Source organism: Oryzias melastigma, linkage group LG19, assembly GCF_002922805.2.
Source record: "Oryzias melastigma strain HK-1 linkage group LG19, ASM292280v2, whole genome shotgun sequence".
Taxonomy (NCBI): domain Eukaryota; kingdom Metazoa; phylum Chordata; class Actinopteri; order Beloniformes; family Adrianichthyidae; genus Oryzias; species Oryzias melastigma.
The window spans coordinates 1,939,133-1,955,490 of record NC_050530.1 but is presented as its reverse complement, the minus strand read 5'-3'; the positions used below and the strand labels follow the sequence as shown (position 1 = coordinate 1,955,490).

Genomic DNA, 16,358 nt, shown 5'->3' with positions numbered 1-16,358 from the left:
AAAAAAATCTGCACTCAACATCAAACTAGTCAGTTAAACCTGATAAAAAAACACACGTATTTATTAATTTACTTAATTCCAAATTCAAGTTTTTGAAAGTGCCTGTGTGACATTTTTTTTAATTAAAAAAACATTCCCAGTAGTGTTTTAATTATGATTATGAAGTTTTTAACCGAAATCCCACAACCTAAATGTCTTAAAAAGACATTTTTCATGTTGATCTGAAGCCTCTGTTTCCAGAATCTCCTCTGAGGGGGCGTGGCTTTTGGTCTCCGCCCCCCAACCCCCCTGTCTGATCATGATAGCTGTGTCTCCTATCGTAAACCTTCGTAAAAACATCCATCAATCTGGGTAATGTCCAGCCGTATGGTTCTGATCCGGATGTCAGCTGGACGAGGAAGTGAAGATCTTCATGGACAGAACTTCCTCCAAAATCCTGATTCTTTCTCCTTCCAGTTCACCAAAGACTCTTTTAGCTAATTCTCCAATGTTTATTGACTGTGATCAATACATTCAATCATTGGTTTCTCAGAGTTCTTGATAAAATAATCAAAGCTAACAACATTTGTTCTCTTTCAGAAGAAAAATGACACACAGACATTGGGCTGCCATGATTTGCCATGACTATTAAAATAGTCGATGAATAATTTAATAGTCGATTAATCGTTACTTTATATTATATGAAGTTAGAGTGTAGTGAAGTTGAAAGTTATAGTAGCATTATGCTAGCTTTTTGGACTATTTTGGCACTCATCAAGGTTTTTTAGGCAATTTTGAGTTTAGCTGATAAAACAGTTACATGATAGCTGTTTTGGCTAATTTAGAATTTTTTAATTTTTTTTAGGCAAATTTGGCATTTTGCTAATATTTTAGCGAGCCATCAGCTTCAGCATTTTCAGCTATCAGTTTCAGTGTTTTCATCTATCAATTTCAGCATCTTCAGTTTACAGCATTCACACTAGCATTATCACAGGTAATGCTTTATATCCAGTTTTTAGTTAGTTTAAAGCTAATTATGGTTAAGATGTGTTCTTTACATCCAGTTTGACCAATTAGTCGACTAATCGGACAAAATAATTGGTGATTAGTCGACTATTACAATAATCTTTTGTGGCAGCACTACACACATGCATGTTAGAAACTGAAAAAATAACAGGATTTTCATAGGTGGAGGATTTTAAATGGCCAAAGAAAGGTTTTGTTTTTGTTTCAGTGAACATCTGAGAGAAGAACCAGGTGGTAAAACAGAATCCACAGCCTGCTGCCCAACTGGGTTTTCTGCAAATGTCAGCCCCACAGCTGTCGCGTGAACACTTTTCCCAGATGAAATTAAAACCTAATATTTGTTTGCAGACGAGAAAAACAAACAAAGATAATGAGAAGCAGTTAGATTCTCTCTGCTCTTTGACTAAAACATCGTATTCTGGATTACATTCTCCATCTAAACTGGTGGAAAAAGAAGTGTCACACTCCAGGGTTACCTGAGCTGGGACAGGTAACCGGAGCCGTTCCGGGCTGGGGATACGGTCCAACAAAATGCTGTTCCAAAGGATGACACGCCTCCCTCTGCTGCCTCGTAAAATTTACCTCAATCTAAATACTTCAGCCTAAAATCCCCGTCATTCCGTGCCATGCGTCACACGCCAGTAATCCATTAAGCTTTATGACTCGCACTGAAAGTAAAAGCTCAACCGCATGATGGACTAGTTATCTCACCTGAATCAAGGAGAGGACTTTGTCTTGAACAATGGTGGGAGGATTGTTTTTAGGAGAAATAACCTTAACCAGCACGCCGTCCACAAAGTCCCGGCTGGTCACTAAAGCGTGAAAGCGATGGCCGCAGTTTTTCACACACGTCTCCAGGACCTAGTGAAGAATTTCAACACATTAGACACATCTTCACGTTCACTAAAGCAATCGTCACTTTTCCTCACCGTTAAAGTCAACATCACTTCTCTGTAGTTCTTGTTGCCGCCCAGTCTCTTCTTCACGGCTCTTATGGCGTCTTTTGGACTAAAACACAAGAGGAGAAAAGAAAACATGAAACAGGCTCATAAAATAATGAAAACAAGATGAAAATAATCGTCTAAAGTAGCGATACCAGCTTAAGTTGTGGGTAATAATTGATTTGATGAAGTGGTTTAGAATTTGACTGATTTATTCGGTTTAATTCCAGAACTAATAAAATTACAATAATAAAAAAAGGAATCTTATGACATCCTAAACAAACAGAAAACTGTATTTAAATCGATTTAAGGGAAACCCATCCACAAATTAGATGAATAAATATTGCATTTTGCAGGTGAAGATGACTTAAATTCATAGATTTTGATCTGATTACAGTCTAAAACGAGGTCAGTTTAATGAATTTGATTTGAAATCAGATTTAATTTTCTAAATATGTGCTGGACCTTTTTATTAGCCGCACAGACCCGGTGAAAGAGTGACCCTGGGGGCCGGTCCGGCTCCGGTGTTGACACTGGAGCGTTCTAGCTACAGAAGATGATCCACAGTGGCTTACAAATTGCTACCAATGTTCTTGATTTCCACGATTCTTTGTCCTTTATTTGTCATTTCATTTAGTTCTCGGTGCCTCTGTTTGGTGCAGTGTGATTCATGTGTTGTTCCTCTTCTTGGGGAGTGGGAGAGATTCCAGATTCCCGGTGGCTCGTCTGTACTTCTGTCTTTGGCAGTGGACCTCCCCTCTGGCTCGTCTCGAGCCCCCAACTGTCCCCCAGCTCCTTCGACCACGCGGGACTCCAAACTCACATAGGTTCACGCAAAAACCAGCCATTTATAGAGGAAGTACTAGTGAACAAACCCTCATTCCGTCGTGATTTTAAATTATATTCAAAACACTTCTTTTTCTGCGTGACTCGACTTCATACTCGTAACTTTTATTAATACTTTTGTCTTTTATTGTCTTAAATGTACATATTTGACAGTGTTTATTTTGTAAAAAGTAGAGGAGACTGGGGTTGGTTGTCACGACGACATAATGTTTACACCATGGTAAAAACAGCGCATACAGCAGAAAATAGGTTTTATTTTGAAAAAACGTACAATTACTCTCGCTCGCATAATTTCCGCTTGAGGTCATCAATAGCCCAAACTTCCCAAAAAGTGCTCCGGCAAAAATTTGAGGCCAACGAAACGGATACGGAGCGTCCGACTGGATGCAACGTGAGCCATGGGTTACAGTTGGGTTAATACGTGAGACCAACAACATTTAGCATCCGGTGCACTAAAAATATATGCAGGCACAACTAGTTGCAGGTACTTCATGAATTTTTTTCTACTTGCTAAATATGTGCTAATAAAAAAATATTAGCTTATGACATAACATAAAAAATGTGTTTAAGTTGCTTTAAAGGAAATCCCATCCACAGATTTGATTAATAAATATGGATTAAAGAAACCGATTTAGACAGATGATATTGCTCCACAAACCTTTACACCTGGCCAAGAATGGTGTACTACTACTACAATGGATACAAGTACAACCTCCATCCGTTACACAAAAGTACAGAGAGACTTTTAAAGTTTTTCCAATTGAGTCCCTCAGTGCCGTGTTAATTTTCTACAAGACTTGGCGGCCTTAATCTGGATCACCTTCCTCAAGAAACAGCTGATACACTTTGTAAAGGAGTTTCACATTTTTTATTCTAAAATAATTAGTGACTTAAGAAATTATCCCAACATGTTATTTTAACGTAGATTCAGTGTGCAGCTTTGACTAGTTCAAGGGGACAAAATCCAAAATACACCTTAAGTCTCGGGCTGAACAGGATAAACATTTATTGAACACTCCAAAACGACATTTTAAAACTTTAAAACCGTAACTTTTTAACATAATTATGAACTAGATATATAGCATTACTTGTGATAATGCTAGTGTGAATGCTGCATGCTGAAGGAGCTAAAACTGATAGCTAAAAATGTTGAAGCCGAAAGCGAACTAAAATATTAGATAAATGCCAAATTAGCATAAAAAAATGAAATTAGCCAAAACCGCTAGCATGTAGCTGAAAAAAAATAGCTAAACTTCAAAATATGTTAAAGTACTAAAAAAAAAGCCTAAATTTGACAAAACATCAAGTGTGTAAATATTAGCCTAACTCCAAAACAACCTAAAAAAAAAAAAAGCCTAAATTGGCAAAAACAGTATGTAGCTTAAATATTAGCAAAAACAGCCTCAAAATTAGTAAATGCCAAAATAGTCCAAAAAGCTAGCAGAATGCCAATTTTTAAAACTCTAACTTTTAACATAATTATGAATAATAAAAAGGCAGGAATATTATTCTAGAGAAACTTAAACCTTAAATAACTTTCAATATTTTACTCTCCATAAAAATATATTTAGTTAAAATAATATAAGTTAGAAATAAGTGCAAGATAACATCGAGGCATAAGTAACAATTAAAATATGATCTGGAGGGCCGGATCTGGCCCCCGGGCCTTAACTTTGACACATATTAACTAGTTAAATATCTGCTGTGCAGGTTTGTGTTATGTGTTCTTTTTTGTTTGAACATACAATAACATATAATTACAAAATAAAGAAACTAATTTAATCCCTATGCAATCTATAACGAGATTAAAAATATAAATAAATACATATTTTTTTGTTTTTTCCCAGCAGCGTAGATGTAATCCAGGTGGTGCTGAGCCAAACCAAGCTCTGTAATCAAATTAGACCTGGACTTCATACACCAATTCAAACATATGTCACAAGGTTATTGGAGCACTAAGATAAGCTGGAGGCCTTGCCTGAATCCACCCAAGCAAACTAGGGCAAGCCATTTACTAACTACAACCTGATAAGGCAACGATAGATATCTATTAAAATTCTGATTGAAATAAGTCATAGTGAGCAGAAAACAGTCAAATAACAGGCGTGGATGTGAACTCACCCATCCTCTGTTTCATTGATGATGTCACATATTTCCATGTTAAGGGTCCAGTCTTCACTCTGAAGGGATCCATCAGTAGCTCTCTCTGAGGAACAAAAACGTAAGTTAAAATTTTACTCCGACAAGAAAACAACCCCAAATGCTTGACGGGTAATGAATTAGGAGCTAGCTAACTACTAGCAAAGTTGGCCGCTAGTAGCGCTCAAAACAAAAAAATATTTACTACGTCATTATATTCCAAACGTAAAAAGTCACAAAATAGTACGCGTTTAGTCGCTAAAATTAAATTTCAGTGCAATGACTTGATGATATTTTGCGCTAATTGATGGTTAGCAAGGCGGCTAACGGTTCACTTCAACGTTAGCATGCTAATGTGGCAAAACCCTAATCCACGGAAGCGCCTAACGGCTACAAAAAAAATAAAAACTGAAAGTTAAAGTTATTATTTTGAACAAAAACACAAATACTTGCCTATGCAATGCCCCACTGATGTACTAAAAGGATTTCCCAAAAGGAACTCCATCTTGCTCGACAACAACCAAGTCAGTCCATGGGATGATGATGCGTAAGGAAACGTCCTTGAAGTCCCGCCCACACTCTAACACGATTGGCTAAAAGCGTCTCAACTCGGCTTCTGATTGGATGGCACAAAAACTCATCGTAAAGGATGTAGGGTTGTAAATAAAGGATTCAAAGGTTACAACAATAAAAGTCCTGCACATTTTACTCCCTTTTTTATTTATTCAGTTTTATCTTTTTATTCACCAACAAGTCTGGAGAAGCTTTACACTTTATCTAGCATTTCTTAACTATATTTGCATACAAATATATTTAACAAATGTGAAAAAAAAAAAAAAAAAATCACAGATAGTGTTTTGGTTGCAGAATATTTCCTTTTATTCAAATAAGTTTTTTTTCAGGTGCAGTGAATCTGTACCAAACAAATGAAGTAAGACAGAATTTGCATGTTGCAGAATTTAAATACACAAACAATGTAATTACAAAGTAAAAGCATCGGATTCACCCTTGTAACCACACGCTAGGGTCCAAAGTGTCACAGATTATTCAGAACAACCAGAAATACTCAATCGGATGGTGGGATTTGTTCTTAAAGTATTACACTGAAAAATGCCTTTAATTTCTTGCTTGGGTTGACTGCTTTTTTGTGTGTGTTTCAGGTAAATGCAAACAATAATCAGTCCTGCATTATTTTGTGTTTGACGGTTAAATTCTCAGATGAAAGCTGAATGAAGAGAGCTCCGGCGGCGGTCCGCGCCCTGAGTTCATACATGTCATAGTCGTGAGCCCATTCCACGTTTCCCCAGCGCCCAATCTGCAACGACAAAGACAGCAGGAACTCATCAAAACAAGCTTCATAGGTTTTCAAAAACTGGATTTTTCCATCATATAGTTATATTTCCCTGTATTATTAGAATTGTTTTATTATTAAAACAAACACAAAAATCAGAAAAACAAAACAAAATTTTGTAAAAGGAACTCAAGTGGACTTTTCCCACCTGGTATTCCTCCTCCAGTCTGGAGAGCAGCACAGCCTGCTCCACCGTCAGGTATCGGTCCACCATCCCCAGCGAGAGCAAAATAGACTTCAGCTGCGAGATCACAAACTCAAGTCCTGCACAGGAACAGACACAATCCTTCAATTTAATCCTTCAATTTCAAAAACAGTAAATCCGTTCTCCTAAAAAGATAAAGTTTGTGGGGTTGAGGCGTCTCACCTGTCAGCGACCAGAGGCTGTATGAACTCAGGTGCTGTTGAAAAGTGTCTTTGGTCGCCTGTGGAATCTCAGGACCCAAAATGCTCGATGAAGATCCAATAGTGACATTGTATCTGCAGTGGAATTGAGTAGAGGAAATGCATTTAGAAAAAGCGTAGTTTATTTTAGACATTATTTGGTAAGGCTGGGTATCACCAATAATATCAAGAATCAATTCAATTTTTTTTAATTGTTCTTTCGACACATTTGTTTAGAAATACATAAATAATTTAAATATTTTTAGAAGATTTTCATATTAATCTGATTCAGTTCACATATTGTAAAATGCATCAGTGATATTATAATAAGATTGTTAATACTATACAGTGTTACATGGATTTTAAAACAGAGAAGCTCCAAAAATTGTTCTGTCTCTCCTGGAGGGTGTTTCCATTTGACCACTAGGTGGCGATTGCGCTATAGCATTACACCTTATTCCAGAAGAAGAAATAATGAGGAAAAAACTGTTTTATATACAAATGGTTACTTTAAAAATATTACCTAAAAGAGTTTAGAAATTCATGTCTGTGAATTATAAAGAAGTTTATTTAGTCAATAATTTACGTTTAGGTTGATCGAGCGTTAGCATTAGCTGTCCTATGGGAAATTCCATTATACGTTAGCATCAAGCTAGCAGATTTTAGCCTTATGCATGAGATCAATCTCTACTTTTAGGGATTATCGATCTACTAATCTTAGATTGATTAATCGATTTTGTCAACCCAGCTCTATTATTTGGATGTCTCTTACACAAACTGTGATGATAAATGCTTTTATTTTTTTTTTACCTGTTTTCCATCCAGTGCAGAACCGGGTCCCACTCATTCTTCTGCAGTTCTACCAAACCAAGAGGCTCATCCACTCTGTAACTGAATTAAAAATTAAAAATTAAAAATAAATCACTGTTTGACACACAAAAAAACCCCCCAAAAAAGCAGTTTTTAAATATAGTTTCTGCTCAAATAATACGTTTGAGTGTTGAGTAATGACGAAATTTGACATTACATTTTATTTTATTCAACTGTTAACGCATGGTTAAAGCAATGCTGTTAATTCCCACTGGACCCTGAACACTCATGCTCATTTGTTAGGCTGGTTTCTTAGGTGCAAATGCAAGAGAACACCAAGTATATGATGAGGAGCTATTATTTTGGAGTCTTTTTAGCTTATCTCTCTACATTAACCTCTTAATACCCACTCTGATGAAAATGGTGTTTTTAACATGTTTATGATGTTTTTTTTTCTGATGATGGAGGAAATGTATAAAGAAAATTAAGCTTAAAATTGGATTTCTGAGTATTTCTTTATTTAGCTCGGTGGCCTTGTGGTAGAGTGTCCACTCTGAAACTGGAAGGTCGTGAGTTCAAATCCATGCCAAAGACTGATAATGGGACTCACTGCCTCCCTGCTTGACATTCAGCATTAAGGGGTTGGATGGGGGGGGTTAGACCATCAAATGGCTCCAGAGTGCAGCTGTGTCTGCAGCTCACCGCTCCCCCAGGGATAGGTTAAATACGAAGAATTTCCCACAGAGAGGTGAATGACCGCGAAAGGGACTTAAACTTAAATCATTTTGAAACAGGAGGAGATCCAAAATAGAATAAGCTTGTAGTTGTTCCGTAGAAACTAAAAAAGCTTCCTGCTCTGCTCCATTCTGATGCATGCACTTGTAGACAAATAGATCCATGTATACTTCAGTTTTCATCGTCCGAGCTGGAATCTGGATCAAAAATGTTAACATTTTGTTGTATATGTAAAAAAACATTTTTTTTCTTAATTTAAGCCAGCTCCTACTAAAAAGAAAGATCATTTCAAAGTTACTTTTGCACACACAAATCTGAGGCAGACCCGTATTTCAATTCAAGGCATTAGATTGTGGAACTCTTAATGCATAACTGCTACTCAATTAAAAAAATGTTTAGAGATAAAACATTAAATAGATAAATTACAATAATGGAGGTTAATTAAGAGGAATGGAAGTAGGCCGGGATCGGATTTGGAACGGAGTGTGATCAGTAAGTATAACTTTGTTTTGTTTCTTGTTTGTAATTGTTCATTAGTGATGAATTTTAATTTCGTCTGACTTCAATTGTTCATGCTTTTCTTCTTTTGGAAATGTTTTTGAGCCGTATGACCAATAAAAACAAAACAAAAACAAACTGGTTTGCTCAAATATTACTCGCCATTTTTGTTTTGTTGCACCGCTATTGTTAGGTTGGGGTTGTGAGGAGCTGTAAGGTAGTGGGAGACCATATAAAAGATAGAGAGATGTCTGATGAACTATCCAATAGAAAATAACACTTTTTTGGGGGCTAAAAATGTCATAATAATAGTTAAAAAACGACTGGAAATGCATGAAAATAATCAAAATAGGATTGAAACAGGATTTTAACACACCTTTCTTATTTCCCTTTTACAGGACCCAAGTTAAGCACAATTAACTACTGTGGTATTTAACCTTAAATGTGATTTTCACACATATGGAAGGTCTAAAGAGGTCAAGTAAAATATTGAGTTCAAATGTAGTTCTCTTTTAAACCAAGTAAGCAGACAGATTTCATGCAACCATAAACTATAAACAGAAACAAATCTAAATTGAAGTTATACCAGATCGTGTCAGTCTCCAAAAACTTCAAAGCTGAATTGATCATTTGCTGTTTGCTGCGTTGGGTGGGATTATCCAGAGCTGTGTTGCACAAAGTGGTCTGCAAGAAAATTTCAATCAGTAATGCTAGTTACAGATTGTGGTGTAAATAGTTTCTTTTTTTAAATACCAAGTGCATGGTGTAAAACTTGAGTGTCTCCCTTTGAGCATCCCACTCTGTTGCCACGGCGATGGCCAGGGCTTCATTTGGTACCGTGAACAGCTTCCCTCCTGGAGTTTTAAGCTTCCTTCTATCTAGATTTATTTCATACAAACCATCTATGGAAAAAAAATGAATCCCAATTAAAAAATGTATAATCTTGAACACTAAATAAATACATAAATAGAACTTGCCATCTCCTTGAGATATGCTGACATCTTGATAAAATCTCTTCCTCTCTGTCAAACATTTGGGCACATTAGCACACAACAAATATATTTAATAAATGTCAAAAATGAATATTTTTTACCTGTGGAAGCAGTGGAGTATTTAGACAAACATCTGGAGTACTGATTACTAGGACACGATTTACAAACTGAAATTACATTTCCAAAAGAATTTCGAAGTTGAACAATACCCCTAAACATAGCGCCACTCAAATAAATAAAGACGTTTTAAGAACTACTGTTTAAAATAAAAAAAAGACGATTCGCAAAGCGATTTCTTAAGATATCTCACGAGATGAAATACCACAATAAACAAACAGATACTGTCTGTATAATAAACCGCACTCTTGTTGGTTAGCATTAAGGTTTTTATCTGTTTTATAGCAGCACATCGGTTCAAAACCACGCGTGTGACCTTCGATGCTACAAAGCTACAAACGTTTCCCAACATTTTGGGAAATGTAGTTTATTTGCGGCGCTGCTAACGCTTAAACATCCCTTATAAACTACAACAAAAGGTTCACGAGTGTTCTTCCGCCCACTCAGCCAATGAGCGCCGAGGGTCTTCGGAGGTGAATTGATTCGACCAATCAGATTCGCCGTTGCTACTGGTTACAGCGCAGCTTCGAAGTCCACTTTTAGTTCAGGGAGCTTGATGAACTGAACTGTGGCGCAATTAAGAGGAATTTGAATGTTCGAGGACCTCTCCGCGACTTTTTTTTATTTTTGTTTTAATATTTTTTTGCCGGTCGTAGAGGCTGACGGAGTCCCGCTCCCGAGCGGCCGTTGACCGCGGTTGGAGTTCAGCCCGCGAAGCTGGAGCTATGCCTGTCCCCGCTGGATACCTCAGCGAGTTCCCGGCCGCGGCCTTCGCATCCTCGGCCTCGCTTATCCCGCTGCCGCCGATAAACACTCACCAGCCCGGCGTTGTCACGTCGCTGCTGTATAGCGGCTCCAAGTTCCGAGGGCACCAGAAAAGCAAAGGGAACTCGTACGACGTGGAGGTGGTCTTACAGGTGAGGGCTCCGAAGCGGAAATGTTGTGTTTTTGATCGTGCTGCGAGGCGCGAGGCTTTTCGGGTGATGTGTCAAAGTGGCGGCGGGATGAGTGACAGCTGGGTCTCGGCCTGTCCTGGACCCACTGTGGGTGATGTAGCAGAACCAACTAACTACACCCAGCTAACCAATCCACACTTTAAATAACACTCCTGCAGTTTAAATTCATACTATCGATCACAGCTAGCTTAAATGCTGCAGCATCCAAGAGTTGTTCACACTTTTGTTCCCTTTGATTAACTCAATAAAGTTTTTTGTGTGCAGAAATTCAATGCAGAATTGACCTAAAGGTTCTCTGTTTCAGCATGTCACAATGGAGGATTCCTACTTGTGTGGCTATTTGAAAATAAAAGGACTCACAGAGGTGAGTTTCCATTTACTCCATTATGTTTTAATATATTGACATGGATGAGCTGGATTTAGAATTTTTTATGTTTTCTGCACAGCTAAGCTCCAGTTTTTGCATATTAATTTTTTTAAAATCCCTAGTCATTTACCTTTAACAGTAAAAGAGCCATTTGGGCTCGTTTTCTAAAAACCTAAAACCTAAAAGGATCCGCATAGTCTTACTTTAGACTTTAGGAAATTTGGATTTGCATCCATGACCTTCTTTTTTTTAATAGTATGAATTAGGTCTTCTTTTAGGGGGCATGAACAAAAGTAAAATATGAAAAGAACATAGCATCTCTGAAAATTCGATTAAAAAAAAAAATCAAAATAAAAGTTCCTCTGTGCCAAACATGATCTTCTCAGTGCAGTTAAAATCTGTTCATTCTGGATAGAGCTGCCACAAACGGTTATTTTAGTAGTCAACTAATCACCAATTAATTTTTTAGAGTAGTCGACTAATCGGACCATTCAAAAAGTCGATGTAAAAAACACATTTTAATCATCATTAGCTATAAACTAACTAAAAACTATATATTCTGCTGTAAGCTGTCCGAAGATGCTAGTGATGATAGCCGAAAACGGTGAAGCTGATAGCTGAAAATACCCAGCTAAAATATTAGTTAAATGCCAGTTAATTTAGCGGCTGAAGATGCGAGTGCCGACAGCTGAAAACGCTGAAGCTGATAGCTGAAAAGCCTGAAGCTGATACCCAGCTAAAATATTACTTAAATGCCAAATAAGCCTAAAAAACCAAAAAAAGCCCAAGTTAGCCAAAATAGCTAGCATGCAGCAGAAAAATTAGCTAAACTGCAAAATAGTCTAAAAAACTGAAAAAAGCCTAAATTAGCAGCATTTAGCTGAAATATTAGCTAAACTCCAAAATAGGCTTAATAACAAAAAGAGCCTATTTTAGCCGGAATAGCTAGCAGGTAGCTGCAATATTAGCTAAACTGCAAGATACCTTAAAAAAAGCCTAAATTAGCCAAAATTGCTGTCATGATGCAGAAATATTAGCTAAACTCCAAATTAGCCTAAAAAAACTGAAAAAAGCTTAAGTTAGCCAAAACAGCTAGCATGTAGCTGAAATATTAGCTAAACTCCAAAATATCCTAAAAAATCCTATATTAGCTAAAATAGCTAGTATGCATCTGAAATACTAGCTGAACTCAAAATTAGCAGAAAAACCTGAAAAAATCCTAAATTAGCCAAAACAGCTAGCATGTAGCTGAAATAGCTAAACTCCAAAATAGGCTAAAAAACCTTATTAAAAGCCAAAATAGTCCAAACAGCTAGCAGAATGCAGTTATAACTTTCAACTTTACTACACTCTGACTCAATTTAATATAAAGTAACGACTAATGAACTATTGAATTATTCGTTTACTCTTTTAATAGTCGATTAGTTGTCGCCGCAGCCCTATAACTAATGATTTATACATGTTTCTTACCTAACATGTATATAAAGTGGCTTTTATTTTGAAACTACCCTTTAAGAAACGAGATGATTAACGTGATTACTTTTCGTAGGAATATCCGACCCTCACCACTTTTTTCGCCGGCGAGATCATCAGCAGGAAGAGGCCGTTCCTCACCCGAAAGTGGGACGCAGACGAGGATGTGGACCGTAAGCACTGGGTAAGGCGACACTTTTTCCACAAGTCCTCCTCAGCAGGGCCGTCTTACCTCGTACCGTAACCTTATATCCGTTCTCTTCGGACACCAAGGGCAAGTTCCAGGCTTTCTACCAGTATGCAAAGACTTTTAACTCCGACGAGTTCGACTACGAGGATCTAAAGAACTCGGACTATATTTTTATGAGATGGAAGGTAAAGCCTCGACCTGTTTGCTGGCGGGCTGTAAGCTGCAGCGGCTCTCATCTGCCTCTCTGTCTGCAGGAGCAGTTTCTAGTTCCTGACCACACCATTAAAGACATCAGCGGCGCTTCCTTTGCAGGATTCTACTACATCTGCTTTCAGAAATCCACAGCAACAATCGAGGGCTACTACTACCACAGGAGCTCTGAATGGTAACAAATCACACCTGAGTTCAGTTCAGGATCGAGAAGATCCATATGAATACCTGGACATCACAGGCAGCAGATTTAGAAGAACACACCTGATTTAGGATTAGGGCTGCCACGATTAGTCGACTAATCGACAGTCGACGACCAATTAAATAGTTGATTAGTCGTTACATAATATTAAATGGAGTCAGAGTGTAGTAAAGTTAAAAGTTATATTAGCATTATGCTAGCTTTATGGACTATTTTGGCATTTATTGAGGTTTTTTTAGGCTATTTTGGAGTTAAGCTAATATTTCAGCTACATGCTAGCTAATTTGGTCTTTTCAGTTTTTTAGGCTATTTTGTAGTTAATATTTCAGCTAAATGCTAGCTTTTTTGGCTAATTTTGTTTTTTTAGGCTAATTTGGAGTTGAGCTATTATTTCTGCATCAATTTTGGCTAATTTAGTCCTTTTTTTTAAGGCTATTTTAGAGTTTAGTTAATATTTCAGCTACATGCTAGCTATTTTAACTAACTTAAGCTTTTTTCTATTTTTTAGGCTAATTTGGCATTTAACTAATATTTTAGCTGGCTATCAGCTTCACCGTTTTCAGCTATCATCACTAGCATCTTCGGACAGCTTACAGCAGCATATCTAGTTTTTAGTTAGTTTACAGCTAATGATGATTAAGGTGTGTTTTTGGAGTTTAGCTAATATTTCAGCTATATGCTAGCCATTTTGACTAATTTAGTTTTTTTAGGCTGTTTTGTAGTTTTGCTAATATTTCAGTTAAATCCTAGCTAATTTACGCTTTTTCAGTTTTTTAGGCTATTTTGCAGTTTAGCTAATTTTTCAGCTGCATGCTAGCTTTTTTAGCTAACTTGGGCTTTTTTCATTTTTTTTAGGCTTATTTGTCATTTAAGTAATATTTTAGCTGGGTATCAGCTTCAGTGTTTTCAGCTATTAGCTTCAGCATCTTCAGCTGCTAGCACTCTCATCTTCAGCGGCCAAATTCAGCTTACAGCATTCACGTGAAACCCCAACAGAAGTAACCCGGATGATGTAATAAAAACCCTCTGGGGGGTTTGGCTCATCCACAGACTGACAACCAGCTTTTCTAGTTCCAGAGTGAAGGTTCTTGTTGAAACATGGAAAGAGTTCTGTCTGAACATTTAAAGACTTTAGTGCTGCAAAAGTGAAAACTATCATAGAAAAATTAGGGGAAAAAAACTAGAGCTGGGTATCAATAATCATTTCCAGAATTGATTTGATTCTGATTTTTTTTTTCTAGATTCTTTCAATCCTTAAATTCAATTTTGAGTTTACACATTTAGACACATTTGTTTAGAAATACATTAATAATCTATATTTGCTTTGAATATATTGATATGAATCTGATCACATACTGAAAAATGTATCAGTGAAATAACGAGATTGTTAATATCATCCAATGTTACATGGATTCTCAAACGCAGAAGCTCCAACAAAATGTTCAGATCATTGTTCTGCTTCTCCTGGAGGACGTCTCAGTTTGGTCACTAGGTGGCGATCACACTATATCATTACATCTATTCCAGAAGAAGAAGTATGAGGAAAAAATGATATTTTAGACCATAAATGGTTACTTTATAAAATATTTCCTTTAAAAAAGTTTGGAAAATGTTTACCTGTGAGTTCATAAAGACGTTAATTTAGTCAGAAATGTATGTTTAGCGTTAGCATTAGCCGTCCTATGGGAAATCCCATTATACGTTAGCATCAAGCTAGCAGACTTGTACTAGATTGATCTCTATTTTTATGGATCCATTATTGATCTGTTAAGCTTAAATCAATTCAAATCGATTAATCAATAAGCTACAGATTTTTTTTTGAGAATTTAACAGTGATTTCCTCTGGGAAAGAATAAAACAGTTTCTATAGTTTATGCAACTAAAATACATACAACTAATGAACTAATCATTGATTCTTTGTCACTAACTTTTCCTTCGACCGTAATGATCCCCTCTAAGGCCGTTCCAGATCCACTCTGATCATCGCTTGATCTATTTTCATTATGATGAGGAGAAAATGAGTAACTTGTCAACATTTATTGAACTTTAAAGCAACATAATTAAATTCAAACCAACAAAATGTGTTTTTTTTTGTGTCCTAAATCAAAACATTCTGTTGTCAGGAGTTTAAAGCAGAAGGATTTTAACTCATTTTGATAATAATTTCCTTATTTTTAGATCATAGCTCTTAATGAAACAACAAAAATCAACTGTGCTGATTTTGAGAAAAGCTTGGAAAAAGTTAAACTTCAAAAATATCTTGATTGTGTAAAAACGAAGTTTGAAATCTTAACAAGAATCAAATAATTTATAAAGTCTTGAAAACATAAACTTGGATTAAAAAGTGTCTCAACTGACTGTTTTATGAATGAGTTCCTTCAAAATGTGAGAATCTGAATCCGTTATTTTCTCCTAATTGTTTATTTACTCTTCAGTTGTTACATTTTGTGTCGAGTTAATCATTTTTCAAGCTTTTTTATTGCTGCTGTATCTATTTACAACACTAATTAATCACAACAGCTGATACTTTAGCAATTAGAAACGAATCATTTTAATGATTAAATCAAAGTTGACCTAGATTTGTTTGTTTTGTCTCGTTAAAGTTAATAAAGTTTAACTTTGTTAATTCTCAGAATTTCTTCAAACCTGATTTTATGAACTTCCCACTTAGGCACCTCTGAGCCTTAATCTGACCCTTAATCTGAACCCTTAATCTGATTCCTTAATCTGACTCTTTAATTTGAATCCTTAATCGGACTATTTATTCGGAGTCCTTAATCTAATTTATTAATCTAACTCTTTAATCTGACTCTTTAATTTAAATCTTTAATCGAAATCTTTAATATAACCCCTTAATCTGACTCTTTAATCTGATTTATTAATCTGACTCAATAATCTTGCTCTTTGATATGACACCTTAATCTGATTTTTTAATCTAACTTCTTCTTTCTGATTTATTAATCTGCCTCCTTAATCTGACTGTTTCCTCTGACTGTTTACTCTGACTGTTTACTCTGACTCTTTAATCTGATTTTTTAATCTGACTCCTTAATCTAAATCTTTAATCCAACCCCTTAATCTGACTCAATAATTTCACTCTTTAATGTGACACCTTAATCTGATTCCTTAATCTGATGTATTA

The 16,358-nt window shown here is 36.3% G+C and overlaps 3 protein-coding genes across 5 annotated transcripts in view; 1 reads left to right on the top strand and 2 right to left on the bottom strand.

Moving 5' to 3' along the window:
• Positions 1 to 5,536, bottom strand: part of tom1l2 (target of myb1 like 2 membrane trafficking protein) — a 19,364-nt gene extending 13,828 nt beyond the window's left edge. For both annotated transcript variants that reach the window (XM_024285019.1, XM_024285020.1), the window contains exons 1-4: positions 5,385 to 5,536; positions 4,914 to 4,998; positions 1,935 to 2,013; positions 1,717 to 1,866 (exon numbers count right to left, since the gene is read on the bottom strand). In XM_024285019.1, coding sequence (XP_024140787.1) covers positions 1,717 to 1,866; positions 1,935 to 2,013; positions 4,914 to 4,998; positions 5,385 to 5,436 — 366 coding nt within the window. In that variant the 5' untranslated portion in view covers positions 5,437 to 5,536. The remainder of the gene's footprint in view (positions 1 to 1,716; positions 1,867 to 1,934; positions 2,014 to 4,913; positions 4,999 to 5,384) is intronic.
• Positions 5,537 to 5,786: 250 nt separating this feature from the next.
• On the bottom strand, positions 5,787 to 10,206 carry atpaf2 (ATP synthase mitochondrial F1 complex assembly factor 2). Its single transcript, XM_024285252.2, has 8 exons — positions 9,803 to 10,206; positions 9,687 to 9,731; positions 9,463 to 9,611; positions 9,296 to 9,393; positions 7,477 to 7,557; positions 6,650 to 6,762; positions 6,431 to 6,546; positions 5,787 to 6,246 (listed from the first exon to the last, which is right to left on the bottom strand). The coding sequence occupies exons 1-8, from the start codon at positions 9,918 to 9,920 to the stop codon at positions 6,109 to 6,111; spliced, it is 858 nt and encodes a 285-aa protein (XP_024141020.1). The 5' UTR covers positions 9,921 to 10,206; the 3' UTR covers positions 5,787 to 6,108.
• A 67-nt stretch (positions 10,207 to 10,273) lies between these two features.
• LOC112154366 (glucose-induced degradation protein 4 homolog) overlaps positions 10,274 to 16,358 on the top strand; it is an 8,542-nt gene continuing 2,457 nt past the window's right edge. The window contains exons 1-5 of one of the 2 annotated variants that reach the window (XM_024285253.2): positions 10,275 to 10,735; positions 11,079 to 11,138; positions 12,691 to 12,798; positions 12,888 to 12,989; positions 13,059 to 13,189. In XM_024285253.2, the coding sequence (XP_024141021.1) occupies positions 10,544 to 10,735; positions 11,079 to 11,138; positions 12,691 to 12,798; positions 12,888 to 12,989; positions 13,059 to 13,189 (593 nt within the window). In that variant the 5' untranslated portion in view covers positions 10,275 to 10,543. Of the gene's footprint in view, positions 10,736 to 11,078; positions 11,139 to 12,690; positions 12,799 to 12,887; positions 12,990 to 13,058; positions 13,190 to 16,358 lie in introns of both variants that reach the window. The other variant, XM_024285254.2, reaches the window with a different exon arrangement.

Excerpts from the sequence above, each read along its gene's own strand:
- atpaf2 (XM_024285252.2), bottom strand. The coding sequence starts at position 9,920 with ATGTTTAGGGGTATTGTTCAACTTCGAAATTCTTTTGGAAATGTAATT. Across the intron at positions 9,732-9,802 it reads ATACTCCACTGCTTCCACAG|AGAGGAAGAGATTTTATCAA; the intron begins GTAAAAAATATT and ends AATGTTTGACAG. Across the intron at positions 9,612-9,686 it reads CAGCATATCTCAAGGAGATG|ATGGTTTGTATGAAATAAAT; the intron begins GCAAGTTCTATT and ends TTTTTTCCATAG.